Genomic DNA, 22,373 nt, shown 5'->3' on the forward strand with positions numbered 1-22,373 from the left:
AACTAAAAGCATTAAAATGACATGTATCAATTCGATGGTTGATCTGAAACCTTTCAAAGTCATATGAAATATAAATGTCAAAATAATTCAACTCTGGAAACAGTACTCTTTACTTTTTTCAAGAATGTGTTCGGTGGAAAAAAATAAAATTTTTGTATCATAATTTGTGTAATATTCAATCCGATCAAACCATGATATATTAATTGTAGTTTATTTCCATGAGAAAGAAATTATATAATAACAAAAAAATATATTATATATTTGTATATGTATAAATAAAATAAAAAATATATAAAACAAAATTGTCAGTTATATATACAAATAAACTTACTTTGTGCAAAGCGCATATCTTATCCTAGTATATATATGAATCTAAAGAACATTTTTCCTCGATTGAGATCATATTTGGGTTGAAACAGATATTTTATTGATCAATATTGCATGGCTTAGATCTTTTTATTTCGTATAAAATGTAGTGTGGACTAACACAGTAAGAGAGAGAAATGAACAATGCTATAATTTATTATTAATTGATGAATGATGATGACAAACGAATAATTAATTTCATTCGTCATATTAAAAAATTCAAGATGCACAATGAATATTAAGGGGACGACTGGTTTTCCCGCTACTACTCGTAAATGCAGTTTTACGGTTGGTAGCGGTTATCGGCGGTTTGCAACAATCACTCAAATCGCTCTAAATCGCTCTAAACCGCTTCAAACCGCTCTGAATCTCCTGAATTCAAAAGCTGGTTCCAGTTAGCGATTGCGGTTGCGGACGGTTGCGGGAGAGTAAAAAATTTTTCTTTTTTTAAAACAATATATATGCAAAAGTAAAAATATTTAATAAAAAATTTAAAATTGAAATTATGAAAATATGAAAATATATCTATTATATTTTAATTAATATTATAAAATTTATAATAAAAACAATTTCAATAAATTTTCAAAAATTAAAATTTTAACTTTCTAAACATATATTTTATATTTATTATAATTTTATGATTTTTGATATTTTTATAATTATATTAAATGTAAATATTGTTAATTTATTATTTGACTGTTACCGCATTAGGTAGTTAATCAGTCATAAGTCACCGGCAAACGCACTAATTTTTAACCACAGTACTAGTCGTACAAATCTCTTAAAGCCGGTAAAAACCGTAACCGTCCGTATCCACAAACTTCCGCAACCGCAACCGTAACCGCTGCGTTTGAATCAGACAGGCTCTTAAAACGATTTAATTTACTTGGCCTAATTAGCTAGAAAATCATGAATAAAAAGATATTTAGGAATGTATGCAATAAAATAGTTATTTAGGTAGCTAGATAAGTTAGCAGCGCAAAGTTACCCTCTTGACCCAAGTCACTTAGCAAGTAGGATAAATAGGTCTCCAATTATCAGGCTATGTGTCAGATTTTTATTAATATCTATTAACAAATTGTCAAGATTTTAGATATATTTTGTATGTTTTCTAAGTTTTCCTTACGTGCAATCATTGCTAAAATTATACCAATAAAATTTTGACAAATCATATTTATTAATGAGAAAGTAACAAAATAACTAAAAAAATAATTGCGGAAAAAAATACAACGTTGTTAAAACCGTCAACAAATATCGTAAACCATAAATCCTTGAAGATGAACCTTAGAATTTAGGAATTTATGCTTAAGATTTAGGAATTGATGCTTAGGATTCAGCTGATGCAGGTAACAACGTCACTCTTTTTTTAATTTTTAATAATTAATAATATTTAATGTTTCTTTATTTATTTTTTTATATAGAAAAATATAACTAGACAAATTTTTATTGACTATCATTTTAACAGTGAACGCGAAAAAATTTTGTTTTATTTTGAATTTGTCTTATGGTCACCTCCTATATTGAACCAGTTCATCTACCACTAAACTAATAGTTAATAGAAAAATTTCAAGTCTTATTTTGTTTATGAGAAAAATAAAAAATAATCAGAAAATTAATTGTCGGAGAAATAAATTTTTTTTTTGGCATTGTTAACTCAACTACAAAATCATAAATTTTAAACACCGTCACCAAAATGTAAACTTTAAACTATAAACCTTAAACCTAGGATATGAATCCTAAATCCTAAAATTTAAATCCTAAACTCTAGAAGGTAAACCTTAAGATTTACGGTTTAGCTAACGTCGTTAACAACATCAATATTTTCGATAACTATTTTATAATTATTTATTTTATAAATAAAATTTAGCATATTTTTATTAATTATTATTTTAATAGTGAACACACAGGTTACACTAAGAAGTGAATAATAGAAAAAGTTTTTATTAATAGTATGTTGAATTTGAAAAAAAAAGAAGTGAATTTTAAAGAAAAAAATTAAGATGACTTTTTTTTTGAACGACAAAATCAAGAAGACCAGTGAGAGAGTGAGAGATAGTGGGACACCGAAACGTGATATATATGACAAGTCTACAGTCTAGGAAGTAGGGTTATTATCGAGAATTAAAAATATTAACAGTGCACTCTCCATTTACCTAATATACTAGGTAATAATCTGCGCATTACATGGAATGAAATGATTAAATTTATAATTTGTGAGATAAAAAACATTAAATCTGATTAATTTGGATATTAGTTTGTTTTGGATTGATTGTTTCAGGTGTTAATGAGGAGTATATAGATTGGCGACGTTAATATGGTTGAAGTTTTTGCTTTTGTGATCATAACTTGAAAACTATATTTACTTATTTGGTTTCATGTTATATGAAGTTTAGAAAATACTGATGTTAAGCTTTCATATCATATTCAAATATCTAAACAGATGCAAAATTAAATCAATTCGAGATAATTGTTGCCGAAAAAATGAATTTTAGAAAATACATTTCACTACAATTTAGTTACAAGTCAAATGAACCATTAAAATACTGTTTATTTTTCGAAAGCTCACTTATGGTGAACATTTAACTATATAGGTATTCACTTAAATTACACATATATATATACATATATAAACATATATGTATATGTAAAAATAAAAGTGATTGATAAATATATAAACATACCATTAATTAATATAGAAACAACTGTTTTGGTCAATATAACAATCGAAAGTTAATATGCTAACATAAAATTAATTAAAAATAAAATTCATTCGTCCTTTAAATATTTTTTTATATAAAGAAGATATAATTGTATACATAAACAATAAAATTAATACATATACAAATTGAGCCTGATGAATTTATTCTTATATTATGTTATAAATTAGCCCAATCATTTTTGAAATAATATTTTAATGGTTCAACATATATTGTATAATAGGGTCTGCTTCAAAACAAATAAAGCCTAACATTGTAAATCATGTTTTAGTTTTTTTTTGGCTCAGATTCTTAAAACAAATTTCTAAATTATGGCCCATATCATGGAAGTGATGTAGCGAAGAGAAAAAAAAAATACGACTGGTGTTAAAAAACAAAAAATAATGCCAATTGAAACCTTCGAGGATTTCGTCCACACGTGATTAACGACGGTACTTTGTAGTGTTCGATCTGTTCAGTTGCTCCTTCTCAATCACTCAATCCATCATTTTTTGGTAAAGACGGTTCAAAAATTCAATCTCATCAGTCGTTCTAATCGGATCCATCGGCGATTGTTCTTCCCATGATCGGCGCATGTACTTCAGTAGAGAATACGATTCGTGTTACTAACCATTGGAATCACAGAAAACGGTGTATTAAGGTAAGTGTTCTAGATTCGTTTCACTTTTTCCTTACGATTCAATAGTATCCAATTATAAAAGTCTTCAATGCGATCGGAAATAGTGATTGTGTGTATATAAGAACTACAAAGAAGTCAGTAAGATAAAGAAATCTATTTAAAATCAAAAACCTCAATTCCATTATAATAATTATGCATATCTCATTCTTTCAAATACAAAGAATGGTCTAAATATAAATAGGTATTGTAAAAACAAATTCAAACAAAAAATAGGATTGAATAACTTCGAGACTTCATAAATCGATTCTTGGAATCCTGCAATAAAAGAATTTCAATATATTAGGAATAACCAATAGTTTTTCTTATATATATTACTCATATAAAATAACAAACTTAGAATACTATGCTTACTGAGATTTGAAGAACTGAATCTCTGGGATGTCAGAATCAAACAAAATATCAGAACCACTTTCCATGTTTGTAACATAATTGAAACCACCTATAAAGTAATATCGACAATAAGTACACAAACCAAAAATATTCTGAATAGAAAATTAAAGATTGCAAATAAATATACTATACTTTCTCCCCCACTCAATTCAGCATAACCTTAAAACACAAACTACAACATCAGCAGTATTAGAACGCCAGAATGCATTTAAGCGATGGGCTAGAGCTCCAGAAAGCAACACACTGTATATGAGTGTACATGATAATATCGGGAAAGTTATCAGTCAATATAACTTCTACACCCATGGTCCTATTTAAAATTAACAGATGTATCAAATGAAAAGTTCAAACCCGAGATTTATTAAGGAGAACTCCAACAAATACTGAATAGAGTTGTAAATGTTGGCAGGTTGAGCTAGCTTAGTAGCTATAAGATCTCCTACATGCACCAATGCTCCACAAAAATCTACATAACAGAATTTTTTTTTCCGATTTTAGTACCATTAGTTAACAATGTAAGAAAGAGTACAAGATAGTTAACATACCGACGCAGTACATAGGATGATAAAGACCCCTCTTTATACCACGAAAGTTTGCACATCATATAAAGTTAGAACCGTTCACTGGTTGTATCTTCCTAAACAAACTTGATTCATTGAACTTGATTGTGTATTTGTGCTTTGTCGTTCTATGCAACTCAAAAACATATCTTATGTCGAAATTGGGAATCTCAACCCAGTCATCTTCTTTCAACTCAATCTCTCTAGGTAGAGATAAAACATAGTTTAAGCTTCCTTCTATTGTTACTCCCTGTTTAAAAGAACAAACTTTATTCACAATTTTTTTATAACTGTAATTTATAAGAGGTTCATTTAAATCTAAGAAAACTTACATTCGCATCTCCTAAGAACATGACTGAGTGATGATCTCTTCCAAATTTTGTGTTGTAATATAAACTCCTATTAGCAAAAATAACATATTTAGATAAATTACCGACCAAATAGTCCGTATTGAGTGTACCATCTAGAATGTCCCTATAGTTGACTGGTTCAAAGCCAGTTAGGGCATCGGGCAAATCATCACAACTTCTCACACGTGTTGTCGACAGAAAACCAATTCTGTACGGATGAATGGTTGTTCGGTATGAACCGCAAGAGGGATTGAGTGAAAAGTTAATGAGAATCTTTGAACTTCCTTGTGAAAGGAAGTAATCAAATTGATTAACCAGATATTTTTTCACAGAAGCGTTAATCTTAATACCCTAAAAATACAAATCAAATATTCAACTTTTAGCCAATGACACATTAAGCCAACACAATATTAGTAACAATGATCAGTATAGGATGCTTACGCTAGAGTCGATTAGCACCATCTCAATGGTTAGGCCACCGGCCACGGAATACTGCTTCCACAAATGTATGATCTTGACCCTAATCTTCCACATAGTCTTGAACGGTTTCAAATCAGACACAACAGTTATCACAGCCATTATAGAAGAATGAGGGTAGAGTATTTAGGTTTTGAGTGATTGAGATGAGTAAAAATGGTTCCAGACGTGTGTCTTATATAAGAGTAAAACCCTAAGGCTTGTAACTTAGAATCCCCGTTAAAATCAAATTAATTATCATATATTTTTGCCTTGGCCAGCAAACAACAATTTAATTATATTGCCATACCTGGTTATCTTCGTTGATTTCCAATATATTTTTTGCCTTGGCCAGCAACCAATAAATTGGTTATCTTCGCAGATTTCAATAGACTTTCCAACTCGGAACCGACCGGTTCGGTTCGGTTAACCCAAAATCAGAAGTAACAACTTCTCCGTTCTGTTTGCCTGCCTCTGTTATGGAGTTTTCACGTAACGTTGTCATATTGCTTCGGCGTTCTCACGTAACAAACTAATGGTACGTTGAATACATTATAGTGTCACAAATCCCTTATAAGAGAAAACGAAAAGACGTCATCATCCTCTCCGTTATGTCCTCTTGAGTAACAGAGAACTCCTTATCTCTTCTTGGGACGTCATCATCTTCTCTTTTCTTATCTATTCTTGGGACTCTCTATACTCTTTATAGTTCAAGCATGCTCATAGTTTGATCACATTGAAGAAGAAAGTTATGTGAGAAGAATAAGTCACATTTAAGAACAACGTTAGACAGAGTAATGATACTATTTATAGTTCAATCATGCTCATAGTTTGCATATTCTTTTCATGAGCCTAAGTATCACTATGACCAAGCACCATAACCTTATCATCATGCGTCATGTAATTGTTAGACAGAGTAATCGCCGTCGGGCCAATTATAGCATCAATAAGCCAGTCTTCACAGTTAGACAACGAACATTGATCAACCCAAACATGATTCCCTCCGAAGATCGACACACTGTCACCGTCTGATATCGTTTTCCACCCGTAATGTCGTGGGGAGCTTCGCACCTTAGCGTTCCCACCTGCCTTGCAGTCATGTTTATGAATCTCGTGGATTATAATGTTGGTCACGTACTGGATCGTCATGCAAGACCCCCAGCGATGTGCACGGTCGCGCAACGACCGTCGATGGTCTTGAAAGAGTTCATGATGAGTTCTTCTTTGAGATGAATGGTCATGTCTCGCTGGAAGATGCTCCAGAGCGGCTCGTCTTGCTACACAGTGTGTATTAACGTTCCCGGCTTGGGGGTTTCTGTGTCGTCGTTTCCTGAGTCGGTCACCACGTAGAACTCCGAAGGTTTCTTTTCAAAAAGTGGGTTTGAAGTAAAAGGTGGGTAAGAAGGAAAAAGAGAGAACTCTGAAGCATTAGCTTTACGTGAGAACTCATAGCATGTAGTTGGTTTTATTTTAGGAGAGTAAGGAAACTCTCTACGAAATTCGCTTATAGAAATGGTGAATAAGGAAATTATATTTGGGAGAGTGTCTCTCTAATGGACACGTGTACAAATTGGTGTGAAAGCATTAACTACAATAATCCTCTTTTAATATATAAGGAATTTTATTTCTATAGTCATCTACTGCAATTACCCTTACTTGGCCTAATTATATTTAAAAGTGAAAAATAAAAAAATAAAATTGTAGAAAGCTTGAATTAATTTTTATATGATAAAAATTAATCTAACTTGATTATAGTAATTCTTGGCTAATAATCGTTGAAAAATATTCCAAACATCTTGATATATCAAAAATCACAACCGTAAATGCAAATTTTTTTCTTTCTTAAAGCTCAATAAAATGTTGACCTTTTGGCTTCGGCCTAATATTCCAGTTCACTTTTATTTTTATTTTCCAATTTTAAATATAAAATCGTTTCACTTCAATTACCCTTACTTGGCCTAATTATATTTAAAAGTGAAAAATAAAAAAATAAAATTGTAGAAAGCTTGAATTAATTTTTATATGATAAAAATTAATCTAACTTGATTATAGTAATTCTTGGCTAATAATCGTTGAAAAATATTCCAAACATCTTGATATATCAAAAATCACAACCGTAAATGCAAATTTTTTTCTTTCTTAAAGCTCAATAAAATGTTGACCTTTTGGCTTCGGCCTAATATTCCAGTTCACTTTTATTTTTATTTTCCAATTTTAAATATAAAATCGTTTCACTTCAAACTTTTACTTTCACTTTCACTATCACAAGCTAAATATGCCAAAATGATGTAAATAAAGTTTAACTACTAAACATAATGAAAGGCAAACAAAAAGGCAAACATAAAGAACTAAATATATAAAGGTGATGACATTTTTCACTGTTGGGATAAGAATATGAAGATCTTGATCTAAAATATAAAACCCTATTTAGATCTCAAAACACAACCAGAAACAGATACTTATAATATTACAAAATTAAAACATATATATTTGTACGACGATTTGGTCTGGTCAGATTGTTCCAATTTCCAAACGGGTCCAAATCCTCAGGCTTGGTAAAATTGGTATGCATTGGGATAATTTAGGTTATTTTTCGTCCTGTCTATTTACTTTTTTTCAATGAATACTAATCTTTTAACTTTATCCCAATTTTTTTGTTCTATTTCGTTTTTTACCTCTTTTCTTTTCCTCTGACCACTGATTTACGTTTCTATTCTTTCTTCACTTTCAACTATTTAACTAGTCTCATTTCCATTCCCATAATCCTAAACCAAAACAAGATAACTATAGTTTGAACAAGAAAAACAAGATAACTATAATAAAGAAGATATATATACATATATATATATATATATAATATATACACATACAAATAACTAGACAAAATAAAACTGTACTATTTAAAAATATTTTAAGAAATAGTTAATTTTAGATAAAATATATATTAAAGTAGAAGTCAATGAAACAAAATCGATAGGATAAATATGAAAAGCATACAAAAAGTCATTGTGAATAAGGAGTAATTTATCAAAAATAAGCCATATTTAGAATTTGAATCTAAACCACAAATTCAATCTATATAAAAGTAACCTAAAAGAATGGTAAAATTATTAATATCTTTTATGATCAAATATAAAAGATAAATTGCTAAAACTATCACATTTCTAATACCATTTTTCATATTTACCTTGACCACATTTATTTTTATTTTTAAAGTGGTAAATAGACACTTATAACACTATGATTAACTAATATAAATTTAGAGTTCAGAATTAAGGGTGGAGTTTTGGAATGTGGAGTTTAAGATTTAAGTAAATATATAAATGAATACCTAAAATTTTTACAAAATAGTTTCAAAAAAAAATCAAAAATCAAAAAAAATTATAAAAATTTTGAATTTGAAATAGTAAAATTCTAAGTAATTATTACGTGGAGAGAATTATGTAGACTCGAAGTGACATTAAACTAACGGATGATGAAGTAGTTTCAGCAGCAGAGAGAGGCTACTCCTTGTAGGAATAAGAGCTAAAACAGGTCTTTTAGTTGGGGAGGTTAATGGAGACTGTAGATTCAAGATGAAAAGAGGAGCTAGCGTGAGAAATGAGTAACCCGACAGCCTGAAAGAGGAGTTCTCGTCGATTCTATAAGTGGAACTCAAGTCAGAGCAAGAAACACCGATGAGAGGTGGAGCCAAGTTGACGGGAAGCCGTAAGGGGTGGGTTGAAATTGGTGGCCATGGTTCACCACCGCCGGTTCTCTGGTAGGGGATCTTTTGGCGCGAAGGTCAAGGTAGTTTTCGTAAATTTTGAATAGAAGAGAAGACATTTGGTGGTTGAGTTTGCAAGGGTTTGAAAAAGTCAAAGATACTCAGGATCTGACTGGTAAAGACTTTGGCATATAACATAATATCCATAAAAGTTGTACTAAAATCGCTTAACATATAAAAATACATTTACCTTTCGAGAAGAAGACGACAACATTTCTATAAAAAGAAAATTTATATATATATATATATATATTGATTGTTGATAAGAAAAGCAAATGGAATTGTTGTACCTGTTGGTTTTGTGTGTGATGAAATGAGTTTCTTCTTGTACTTATAGTACGGGAAAAATATTCTTAAAATAGTATTTTTTTTTTGAATCATTCGTAAACGTTTTCAGTTACCTTTATAATAATTTCTATGTTTTAATAAACTAATGTGTAATAATAGTAGGTTATGACTTTTTCTTGATGTTAAAAACCTAACTAATTAATTATAATTAAATTATTAATTATTATACTGATTGTTTTCTTTTTTTTTGGTAAAAAATGAACAAAAGACAAAAAAAAATAGCCCTCCACGTTTCAACATTAAAAAATTAAAGAAAAAGAAAGGCTTTAAAGCCTTAAAAAATAGCTGTTAAAAACAGTGAACAAAAAAACAATGAACAAAAAAAATACTATTAACATCATTCTAATAGCATAAAAATGTGTCAAATTAAAAAAAATGATTGTCAGTTGCGGTAGCGAATTATAGTTCTTGTCAATTAATTATTTTGTTTATATTTATTTACTTATTGCTTGAATTTTCAAAATATTACTGATTTCATTTGTTAATGCAACTTCGTATCCGGTTAACAAGATTATTTTTCCTAGAAACATATATTAAATTATACATAATTTTATTTAATATATTTATAAGAGGATAAACTAAACTAAATGCAATTAAAAATAATTTGATGTTAACTTATTTAAAACTAAAGAAATTACTGCTTAAATTGGCCAAAAAAATACAATCAACATACATACAAAAAAACTGAACTTATCATAATTATTATACCTAAAATCATAATTAGATGATCCATGAATTCAATCTTGCTCTTTTAGAAAAATAATTGTGGCAAGTGGATTGAGTTCTTCAACGTTTTTTGATTTCGGTGTATTCCTTCGAAATACAGGTTCTAGGATTACAAGTAAAACTTCTCTATGGAACTCTTCTTTCTTAAGCCATATCTATCATCTTTCATGTTTTAGTTATTTTCGCTTTTCAGTTTACCGTCGAGTTTCTCCGGTTGTAATCGTTTTAACCCATTGACCATTTACTTCTAATATAATCAGTTGTTCAAAAAAGAAAAGAATAGCTGTTTGGTAAAAAAGCAAATTAGATAGTAACATAATGATATATAACATAATTTTATATTTATTTTCATATATGCACATTACTTACATAACCAAATGGGAGCAGATCACAAAACAAATATTATGTTTGATTAATTTTATCCGTAAATGAACACGAAAAATCATGTAGTATATATATATATTAATCTGGATTACGTGCAAAATAATGACTTAAGATATCAGAAACATAAGCTGTCTTATCTTATATGAATTATACGTTCCAGACCACACGAAATTGTCTCCATCTGGGTCCAGTACGCAAATATGTAAGGTCTCCGATTATTTTCTGAAAACAAGAAAATAGATAAATAAGAATAAGGTCACGTGTGTTGTCGTAAGTGAAACGTATAATAAGACTAAGAACAAAGATCCTTAGTTTATAGAGATCGCGACAACATCTCTAACGACGATCCACGGCTCTAACTAACCGGACCTTAGCTTAGCTTAGCAGCCAGGTCGGTCCAAAATATTGGTATCCAACGCGTAAGTGTATGACCTTTTCCATTTTAACCATGAAAATGTCAAATACCATAGAAATTTAAGTTTTTTCTCATCAGTTCAAATATTTACGTACAAATGTGTAACCTGAAAATCAAGTGTATTTTGATCACATAAGTAGGTAAATCGATTTTTTAAATTTTTTATATAATACAAACCAAGATGTTATAATTCACCCCCTCAAAGAACACAATATTCTTGTTGCGTCCCAAGATCGTTATCCACATTAGTGTGAGTCCACACTTGACTCCACATTCATTTGGGTTCGTTTCTGATACCACTTTTAATGGCCGACCGTTGGCCTCCACGCTCGCTTACTCTCTCATGGTCTCATTCCATGCTACGGACGGCGCCTTAATATTTTGGAGACTCGAAAGTCTTGTTTACGGATCCTGCAATCACATGAAGTTTTAGCCACACTGGACAATATTGCGTATCAATTCTCGATAGAGCACTTATCCTTCCACTACCGCAGTTCAAGCACACTTAATTATGGAGATTTTTCTGGATGTGTGACCGAAAACAGAAATGCACTTTGGTGACATAGATAGCCAAATCAATTCTTTGTAAGTTTTTCCTTATACGGCAAACCCTGATGTTACAATATACATGAGCATGTGACACAAATGACAGTCATTTATACCAACCTTAGCAAAGAAGACACTTGTCTCCGGAAAACGAAAAAAAGGCCAATACAAAATTGATAAAATGTGACGGAATAAATCCACTTATTTTACACACTACATAGATAAAACCTGAAAACCATTTGTACACAGTAGTAAGGCTCAGCATTCAGGGGATCAATCGGGTTTCGAATTTTTGAGTTTATGAATTTTAGCCCCATTTGGATATGTACAAGTTTGGTTCGGATTTGGTTCGGGTTTATTCGGGTCGGTTAGAGTTTAATAATATTTCCAAACCCAACTGAACCCAATATAATTTTGTGTTTTAGAACTTAATTTTCTGGTTCCAAAATTTTGTTTTGTACTTAGTCAAATCCAAAAATTAAATAAAGATTCAGTAAAACAAAAACCAAAAATAAAAAAAAATAAAAAAATTTGAAATGAGAAATGTTTTTCTCATGATTCTTTTTGGTTCTAGTTTGACAAGTGAAATTAGCAGTGTTGGGGAAAAAAATCCGAACCAAACTAAACCGAACCGAACCAACTAAACTCAAACTGATCCAAACCAAACCAAAATACATGTCCCAATCATTCGGTTAAAGGTTTTATCAACCCAAATAGTTCAGTTTGGTTCGGTTTTACACCGAACTGAACCAAAAAAACTGAAGTGTTTATTTAATTGAATAACTAAATATATTAATAATATTAAAAATTAAGATATTTAACCTAAACAAATAACATGATTTTATACATTTTAATTCTAAATAAATTTACAAACATAGTTAAAAAGAAAATAAATAAAAGAATATGAATATCATACACTATCATAAAAATAATAATTGTGATATATATATTTATTAAATTCGACGATAATAATATAAAATTATTGCATTGTATCTACATTTTCAAGTTTAACTTTATGTTTAAATATGAAAAAATTATAATTTAGTGTCAAATGATGAGATGTTCTATGTATTATAAATTATATCTTTTTGTAACCAGTAATGTGTACACATTACAAATTATATTTTTATAAATATTATATACACATTATATACTGAAAACATATAACGATATTTTGTTGGTTTCATGTTAATGATTAGATGATGGTGACGTCAAAGCCTATCTTCAAGAAGAAAAATGGTTAAATGAAGACATTCTGGCCACGTTCAAGGAGTACAAAGAAAATTGGAGTTTCTTCGATAAGTTACATAACAAAAGTAACAATGTCTGTTAGGAATGGTGGATGAATGTAAACTTGAATACTTGATGTGCTTATGACGTCTTCTCTACTAGGCCGCTTTTGTGATGACATTACGTACCGTATTGCCTATTGCTTTCATATTCAATAAACTTATCAATATTCCAGTCATCGTGTGCGTCAGTACTATCGACTGGTTAAAAATACCAACCATAACAAAACTAAAAATAATACCTAGTTGTGATCTTATTGCCTATTGCTTCCATATGCTCTTTGAACACTTTTATTTAAAATAAATTATTTCAAATGTAAATTTAAAAATATAAGTTATTTAGTTTTAACTTCCTTAATCATTTGTTACTAGGAGCTTTCATGTGCCATATGTATATATAATTTTTCAAAAAAAAATTAATTTAATTCTTAAATTAAAAATTAGTTTTAATTTTTTTATCGTTACTTTTGATATTTTAAATTTATTTATTTAATTGTCATTATATGCATTTTATGATTTATTTTAATTATTTTGATTTTATTTTATTTACATTTATTTTCATTTCAATAAAATTAAATTTACATGTTCTAAGAATAAAAAAAATTATGTATATAAAAAAAATATTAGAAATATGTCTATGTTTGAAAACATTATTATAATAAATTAGATTTTTATTTGTTTAGTTAAAATTAGTTAAACTGATAAAAATAGTTTATTAATTAAACTAATGTAATGAATTTTCATACTTCAAGTAATATATTTTATAAAATTAAAAATTAAAACTTAATTATTAAATTATTAAATTATTTACACAGATTAATAGATTTGAATAAATTTGAATTATTTATCTATCAAGACAATTTTGATTTGATGAGTATTTTTTTGATTTATTACTTGGTAAGGCACACTTCTAATTAAGTTGCTATATATATATATAAACATGATATATAAGGTTATGTAGAAACTTTATAATTGTAACTATACTATTACTAGTGTGATATACAATTTATTTTCATGGTGATATGAGAGTTATTAGTCATTACTATATTTCAAAACATTTGCAAAAAAAATATAATTTTTATAAAAAAATTTTTTGCATGTCCTAATTATGTTATAATATACTCTTAATAGTAATATAAAAGTTGTTAATCATTACTAGATTTCAAAAATCTTGCCAAAGTAAAAAAAAAAAAGTTAAAGAAAATATGTCATGTCATATTTTTCAAATAGCATACTGTTTTTGTTGAAAATAAATATCAAGAAAGAATCAAATTCGAAAAAAATCACTTAAGAGATCTTCGAATAAAGCTCAAGACAACACTCTGATCTATAGTACAATGTTCCAAGTAACATCTTGAGACCGCTTTATTTATTGTAACACATATTTGGCAGCCACATACTGAGTCATTATTCTCACATACTAACGAAATCAACGATTTCAACCGCATCATGGAGTCTAGAATTGGAATTCACCACCCTACAATTCAACCTGATCTCTCCTTCAGTGCCCGTAAGAGGTTTAATGTTTCCCATCCTTTTCATCGCCTCCACAAACGCATTGAAGAATGTTTGTGTGTCGTCAGCATATGCTTTCACCAAGGGGATTGTGTCAGTGGCGTTGGAGCTAGAGAACAACTCTTGGTCGGTCTGGACAAGACCTTTCTGTTCTTTGAGATTCACATAGTATTTGTTGTCAAAAACTGTTGGGGTACGCAGATCCAAATCTACCAAGGCCCTTAGGTTACCATTAAGGGGACATAGTCCACGAACGGTTTGGAGGTAAGTAGTGTTGAAGGTAGGATCAGGTAAACCGGTTTTGTTGAAATTGTATAGTCTATCCATAATGAACAGGCATTGATTTTTACCAAATGTGTGACCCCCTAACAAAAGAATGACCACATGATCAATAATAAACTCGCTAATTACAACTATAACAAAAGGTATTGAATAAGTTTTAGTCAATTACCGGAGAGAGCAACGAGATCAGAAGGACGGTCGAGGCCAACATTTATAAACATGGCTTTGAGTTGTGGAAGTGTGAGGAATGGAGGTGGAAGACTTACATTAGCTAGATCAAAAAATGCTTGTAAACTGTCTCTTCTCCCCAAAGGAACCCTCCAAGACGGACCTCCTGCCTATATATTGAGAATAATTATTTTTAGATATTTTTTGGCTGATGTTAAAGAGATTGTTTTTATTATTTGAAAGTTTCGATGTGTAAATATAAAAAGACAAACATGTAACTAAATCCTTGATTATAGTTAAGGTGAAGTTTTTAAACTCCAGTTCTTGAAGATGTGTTCTTTTACTGTAATCAGTTATATTAAAAAGTTGTCTTATATATATCCAACCAAGTATATTCTTGTGCTGAGATTTAAATTTGTCACTGATCTTATACTAACATTTAAAATTTTCTTCATGGGAGCACGCGTATTGAATATTTCTCGATTAGTTATGAATACATTGAAAAGTTTATACTAATCAATAATGAGTAATTATATAGATCATGTGACTTTCTCAACCATATTTATTTATTTAAACTTAGGTAAGTTAAGTTCTCGTGTAGTCGTGTTGTAAAGTAAAGTGTCGATTTTGATATGTATTATAATATTAAGATTGAAAACAATATTTGTAATGAATCGTAGAAAACGGATCAATGGAACATTACCAACGTGACAGATTGTTGAGCAGCGATGGTGAGCATATCTGCGCATGAGACGGTACTCGGGCAAGCGCTCTCCACTGCGGCTTTCATTGTATCAATCACAGGAAATCCCCTCGCCGATTTAGTTTCTCCACCTGCATCTTTCTCTGTTCGGAATGATGTCGAGTTGTCTAACAAGATCGATGCGTCACATCCCTTTCATGTTTTCAAAATTATTCGACAATTTTTAGTCCATTTATAGTTTATAACATACATCTAAACATTTTTTAAACCATGTTTTAACATCCATATAATGTTATTAGTCCATGTATACAAAATATCGATTAGATAATTCAAAATGTTACTATTATATTAACTAACTAGGTTAAGACTCGCGCCTTGCACGGAATAAACATTATATATATATATATATTATTTTATATATTATATGTTTATAACATATTATGAAATAATAAATATATTGAATAAAAAAATTATTATCTACTACTTATATAATTAAATTGGTGCGAACATATAAATAAATTTTATAAATCGAAAAAATATTTTTTCTATTTGATATGATGTATAATTAAATTTAAATGATAGTAGCATATATGGTATATTTTAATATTAATATTTATTAGATGATGTTTTTTGCTCATATTTGTTTTTTATCATTTGTATCTGTTATAGCAAAAAGTCTAAATTAGTGATAACGAAATTTTCGCTGTGGAATTAATGGTTTAAGTAATTTATAATATTTAAAAAAATTAAATTGTCAATATTTTTTCAAATTTTTTATCAAAAAATGTTCAAAGTAAATTTCAAAATTAAGATATTTATGTATTTTTATATGGCATATAGTTTAATTTAAAATGATACATATATTTATATATCTTTTATTTTTGATACTTATTAAAAGAGACTTTCAACTTATATTATTTTTCATTATTTGTATCATGTCATAACAAAAATTTTAAATCATAGATCACAAAATTTGAATATGAAACTTTTAACAGTCTTAGTAATTTAAACTCGTTTTTAAAAGTTCAAAAAATAATATATAACTAATTTTTTAAAATTTTTATTATATGGTTACTATGAGTGTTTAATTGATTTTAATAGCTTAAAATTAAGCAAATATAATTATAATACACACTTATTTTTATCAAATCTTTATTATTCAAACTCATTAGTTGTCATATATACTTTAGCCACATTAGGCAATTCCGTAATCTTATTTAAGGAAATAGTGAAACACATTAATAATGTATTTATTGTGGTTTAATAAAAAGCTTATTATATATTTAGATGGACCAACATATTTTTCTAAGGATTCTAAGAATCATTCTAGTGATGACACGTGGCTACAAAAAAATGTTGCAATGCTTCTCAAATAATATATAGGGGATGCTTTTACGGGTTGACGATATACATATGGAAATTAATATTAATATATATATATATATATATATACTTTTAAATAGCACTAAATTTTTTTTGTGATAAATTGCATATAAGAGAAAAAGATTTTAAAATAACATTTATTAAAAGATAACTTTATCATTATTAAGAGCTACATGGTTAATTATATATATATATATATATCTGATTTTTTAAAAATTATTGTTTTTTAAATAGAAAACATTAATTATACAATATATATTAAAATTTGGATTCAGGGTTTATTGATTATGGTTTAGAGCTTAGAATTTAATGGACTTGCCAGCTTAGTAATTTAATTAATGAAATAAACTAGGTGTGTACCCAAAGTCAGAAGAGAAGTTTACCAAGGAAAAACAAATATATAATTCCTAATCATGTGAAAATTTTGTATTGATTGTCTTGTTTAGAACATACATGTAAGCCGAGTGACTTGAACTTAGGAATTATACAAATTTGTACATAAACTGATTTTACACTGAAAATCCAGTATATACTACTTTGTAACATAAAAACAGTGACAATGATATTTAATTTGAAACAGAGAGCGTATTGACACTCGAGTCAATATTTTGAGTGTTACGTTGAAATATTATATTTTCTCTGTTCCCAAAAAAATGATTTTCTAGAGTATTCACGCATATTAAGGAAATAATTAATTTTTTACAATTGAATTTATTATTTATTTTACTATACATTTTCTAATATATATCAACCAATAGTATTCAACCAATTCAAATATTTTCAATTAATATTTTTTAAAAGTATACAATTTTTCAACATTAACTACTAAAAGTACCTTACAATTTTAGAAAATCTATCATTTTGGAACAAAAAATAAATCTAGAAAGTCCTACTTTCAAGAACAACAGATGGAGTACTTGTTATCGTTCTTTTAGGTTTTACACTGATTTACTAAAATACTAGGATCGGTCCGTCCTGCGGGCGGGATATTAGTTAATTTGATATTCACTAAATGCTCGAGTTGAAATTTGTTTTAAGATTCAAGAATTTGGTTATCTGTTATGTGTTACTTATTAGTATGCGGTGGTATAGTTGTTTTTCGATTATCTTGCTTTTATATTGTATCATATTAACTAATTGTCCAACTCATAATTATAGATGTACAAATGTGAATTTGTGATAAAGTTTGTGACAATACTGTTTTTTTTTTTAATTCTTATTCATAGTGGAGTGTGCATGTGTTAGAAAGAGGCCTATAACAACTTTTATGTTTTTGCGTATGGATTTTAAATATATATTATTTTGTATAATGCATACTTGTTTTACAACATTTGCTTGTACACTAAAGAAAAACTGTTTTCTATATTTTTAAAAGAGAAAATATTTAGTCTAGAATATAACATGGACATATGTATTGACTATATATAGAAGTTGGGTGTTATTTTAAAATGACATATGTATAGAGGTTTTTCAACCATTACTTCACTAGCACAAAACATTTATAACTGTAAATACCTTCTTTTAAAAGCAAAACTAATAAAAGCGCGTACAACAAATGTATTTTGATATATATTATATGCATCAAGTTATAAATGTTGGAAACATTGCAAAACTGTTTGGAGCAAAGTTTTTAACTTCACGATCTTCATCTTGACATCAGTTCAGTGTCGGTTCTGGCCACAAGCAGAAGAAGCATGAGCTTCCAGCCGACACAATAATAAGTATTTTCGCGGCCACATATTTATAAAAAGTGACTTTAGCCTAGTGGTTCTAAGAGAAATTACAAGTACTAGAGGTGCTGGGTTCAATTACACCTGACTGCATTCATTTATTTTGGCCCCAAATATAAAATGAGACACGTGTCATTCCCATAACGCACGACTTGATGACGTGGCATCACAGGAGAGAAGCAAATATATTTATTTATATATAGATAAGTGATGGAGCACATAAATTATTAGCAAGGCAATATATCGAAAGATGAAGAATAAGATCTTACATTGACAAAACAGTCGTGGAAGTGAAGACGAAGGATGCTCGCGGCGATACGAGGGTCCGATCTTAGCTCGTCGACAATGGTGTCTCGTACGATATTAGTGACGTTAGGACATGAAGTGTCGTAGAAGGTAGGGGTAAGTTGAGCATCGGACAGAGACGCACTAAGCACAAGACATGCCAATATGTTTAAGATTGTCAACGTGGACGAAGTAGAAAAAGAATAAGAGGAATGCATTTTCAAAAGAACGTGAAAATTATATGATTGGGTTTACAAGAGAAGTTGAGAAGAGCCCGTGATCTTGAGGAATGCTTTTATAGGCGATGGATTTCTCATTTCTGCATAAAAAAAGAATTAAAATAAATAAAAAGAAAAATAAAAAGAAAAATTATAATAAAATAAGCATATGTAATATATCAAGTGTTATATATTTCTTTTGTAACTGTAGGTGTCTGGACAGAGGTCCAAATAATTCTTCAGGAGGCTGACGCCGAAAAGTAATCCAAACCTCAGTTTAAAAAAAAAAAAATGAAGCGTAAACAATGTTTCATTTCATCTTTTTTTTGTAAGAAAAATGTGGTTTCATCTATTTCCTAGAAACCCAAACAGTATAAATAATTGTTTCCAATAAAAATTGAATCTGAGTAGCGGAGTGTCTCCTTTACTACTACACCAACAACTCGTTGGTTCATTTCATTTCATCTAGTTAAGCAAATGATATATAACTTAGTTCCTACCAAGATTCAAATCTAAGTGATTTACCATAAGTTTTCCTGTTATAACCATGTTATCTTCGCTTGGTTTTTCTAACGTTTATTTCAAACTCTATCCAGTTCTAAGAAACTGAAAACCATGATAGAGAAATCTTTAGGTTTATTCTATATGTCATTTATTTCGCCCTTTTTCAAAAATTATCTAAATAGATGAATGATCTTGATTAGTTGTCTCAAACTATTTGCAAGTCATATTCAAATCGTTAAGAAAAACATATATGTAATATTGTAAAACAGTTTAATATATACATATATATATATACATGTGAGTGTACAGAATTTATAAAATCCAGGTTCAAGAAAATAAATCCATTAAAACAAAAGTGAACGATATTAGATAAGTGAAATTCAAAAAATGTACAGGTCCTTTTTGGAAACACTTGAAGTGTGTTTTGAGTTGATAATTGAGAATAACGTACCCATATGGAGTATCTCTTGTTCGAAATCTCACTTTTATCAAACACAAACAATGGGCTCAGAAACCCGTGACATCGGCAAAGAGACACCCAAGGTACTAAGACTATTGGCCCACAAGGTACACAGAACAAGTTTGGTGACATAAATAAGTAAATTGATTGCTGAGATTTGTGTCAAAATGTGGATATATCTCCTATATATTAATTTTGAAGCATTACAACATGTTTTCGTACCCACGTGTCATTCTTATGGTGATTTTTAGAATCTTTAGAAAAATATATAAAAATTATTTTATGTATTATATGTTTTTCCATATTATGAAATAATAATTATATATTAAATTAAAAATCAGTAATATTACATATATAACTAAATTGGTGCGAACATATAAATCAATTTCATTAATCCAAACAATATTTTTTTTCTATTTGATAGGATATATATTTAAATTTACATGATATTAACATATATAATATATTTTTAATATTAATACGGTTTTCTGATCATTTGTATCTTTTATAGAAAAAAATTTAAATTACTGATAACAAAATTTTCATTATGGGATTAATAGTTCAGGAATTTATAATTTTAAAAACATTAAATTGTCAATGTTTCTTCAAATTATTTATCAAAACAATTTGGTGAATTTTTATGTTTTAAAAAATATTTTCTTCATTAAGAGACAAAAGACAATTATATTCTTATTCCATATATATAATTAATAATGATTTAAATAAAATATTACAAATTTTTTAAAAAATTATATTTTATGTTTTCAAATTATACTTTTTCAAATTCAAAGTTTTTTAAAAATAATTTCAAATTTTTCTTCTTGAAATTTAGAAATTCTTTTTGAAACTATGTTTTAAAAAAAAATTAAAATGATATACATATATATATATATATATATATATATATATCTTTTAGTATTAATAATTAATTAAATCCGCTTGGCTGCGCGTCCCTGGGTTCGACTCGCCCCTAAACCCTATGTGGCCACGGAGTGCTTTACGCCACTTAAAGGTATTAGCGCAGGCTGGCTCCGGGCCAGGGGTGACTATGGGTTGCGGACAGTTCCTTGAGAGTGGCTACGGGCTGCGGAACATCCCTGTTTAAAAAAAAAATTAATTAAATTAGACTTTTTACTTATATAGTTCTGTAATCATTTGTATTTTTTCATGTTTTGTAATCATTTGTATTTTTTCATACCAAAGAGGATCAAAAAATTGAATGTGAGACTTTTAATAGCTTTAATAATTTATAGTTGTTTTAAGAAATTCAAAATATAACATATAAAGAAGATACACTAATATTTATCAAATATTTATTATTTACCATATATACTTTAGCTACATTAGGAAATTTCGTAATTTTTTTTAAGAAAATAATAAAGAATATTAATAATAAATTGATGGTTAGTTTAATAAAAAGTTTATTATATAATTAGATTGATCAACCATTTTTTCTAATGATTCTAAAAATCATCTAGTGACGACACATGGCTAACAAAAAAAGTTGTAATGTTTCTCAATTAATATATAGGAGATGATATCAAATTTTAATAGCCTTGAAATAAATTATTATGATAAAGATGGGTTAACTTTTCGTGTCCAACAAAATATTAAGTACTGGAATGTAAATAAATTTATCAGGCCTACATTTTACAAAGTTGGCCGTATATGTAAATAAACATTTTATTTGTTATATAGCTTTAGTTTACGGTGGCTTTACATAAGGAAATACTAGCATTGTGTATTTTATCCATTAAATTTGATTCGATTTGCTATTTGTTTCGATTCGATCCAAAAATTCTGGATATCTGTAAACGTTCCAAGCAAAGCAAATACTAAAAATCAATATCCGTTAAAGTCGAAGCAAATCACAAATATTAAAATTTTAGAAAGCGGATATCCGCTCCGATCCTGCAATATATAAATACATGTATCGCTTAATTATATTTAAAATTTGAAATGTATAAAATTATATAATTATTATTCTAAAATATGATTTGAAAAATTATATTCACATTATTAACTATATAAAAGTATTATATAAAAAGAAAAGAAAACAATTATGACAATTATAACTTTTTCTTAAGTTTTATGTTATTATAATTGTTAAATAAGTTTAAAAATTTTACAAAA

At 28.5% G+C, this 22,373-nt stretch overlaps 1 protein-coding gene and 1 pseudogene across 2 annotated transcripts; both read right to left on the reverse strand.

Moving 5' to 3' along the window:
- Positions 1-950: 950 nt before the first annotated feature.
- Positions 951-9,498, reverse strand: LOC117126071 (annotated as a pseudogene).
- A 3,308-nt stretch (positions 9,499-12,806) lies between these two features.
- LOC103873087 (peroxidase 34-like) lies at positions 12,807-20,429 on the reverse strand. 2 transcript variants are annotated; one of them, XM_009151515.3, is made up of 4 exons: positions 19,043-20,373; positions 15,661-15,852; positions 14,959-15,127; positions 14,187-14,872 (listed from the first exon to the last, which is right to left on the reverse strand). In XM_009151515.3, exons 1-4 carry the CDS (start codon positions 19,274-19,276, stop codon positions 14,406-14,408), a joined length of 1,062 nt encoding a protein of 353 aa, XP_009149763.1. In that variant the 5' UTR covers positions 19,277-20,373; the 3' UTR covers positions 14,187-14,405. The 2 variants fall into 2 exon arrangements, with proteins under 2 accessions (XP_009149764.1, XP_009149763.1); XM_009151516.3 differs by lacking the exon at positions 15,661-15,852 and having other exon boundaries at positions 12,807-14,872; positions 19,043-20,429.
- Between the last annotated feature and the right edge of the window lie 1,944 nt (positions 20,430-22,373).

The sequence above is a fragment of the Brassica rapa genome, chromosome A06 (genome assembly GCF_000309985.2).
Source record: "Brassica rapa cultivar Chiifu-401-42 chromosome A06, CAAS_Brap_v3.01, whole genome shotgun sequence".
Lineage (NCBI taxonomy): Eukaryota > Viridiplantae > Streptophyta > Magnoliopsida > Brassicales > Brassicaceae > Brassica > Brassica rapa.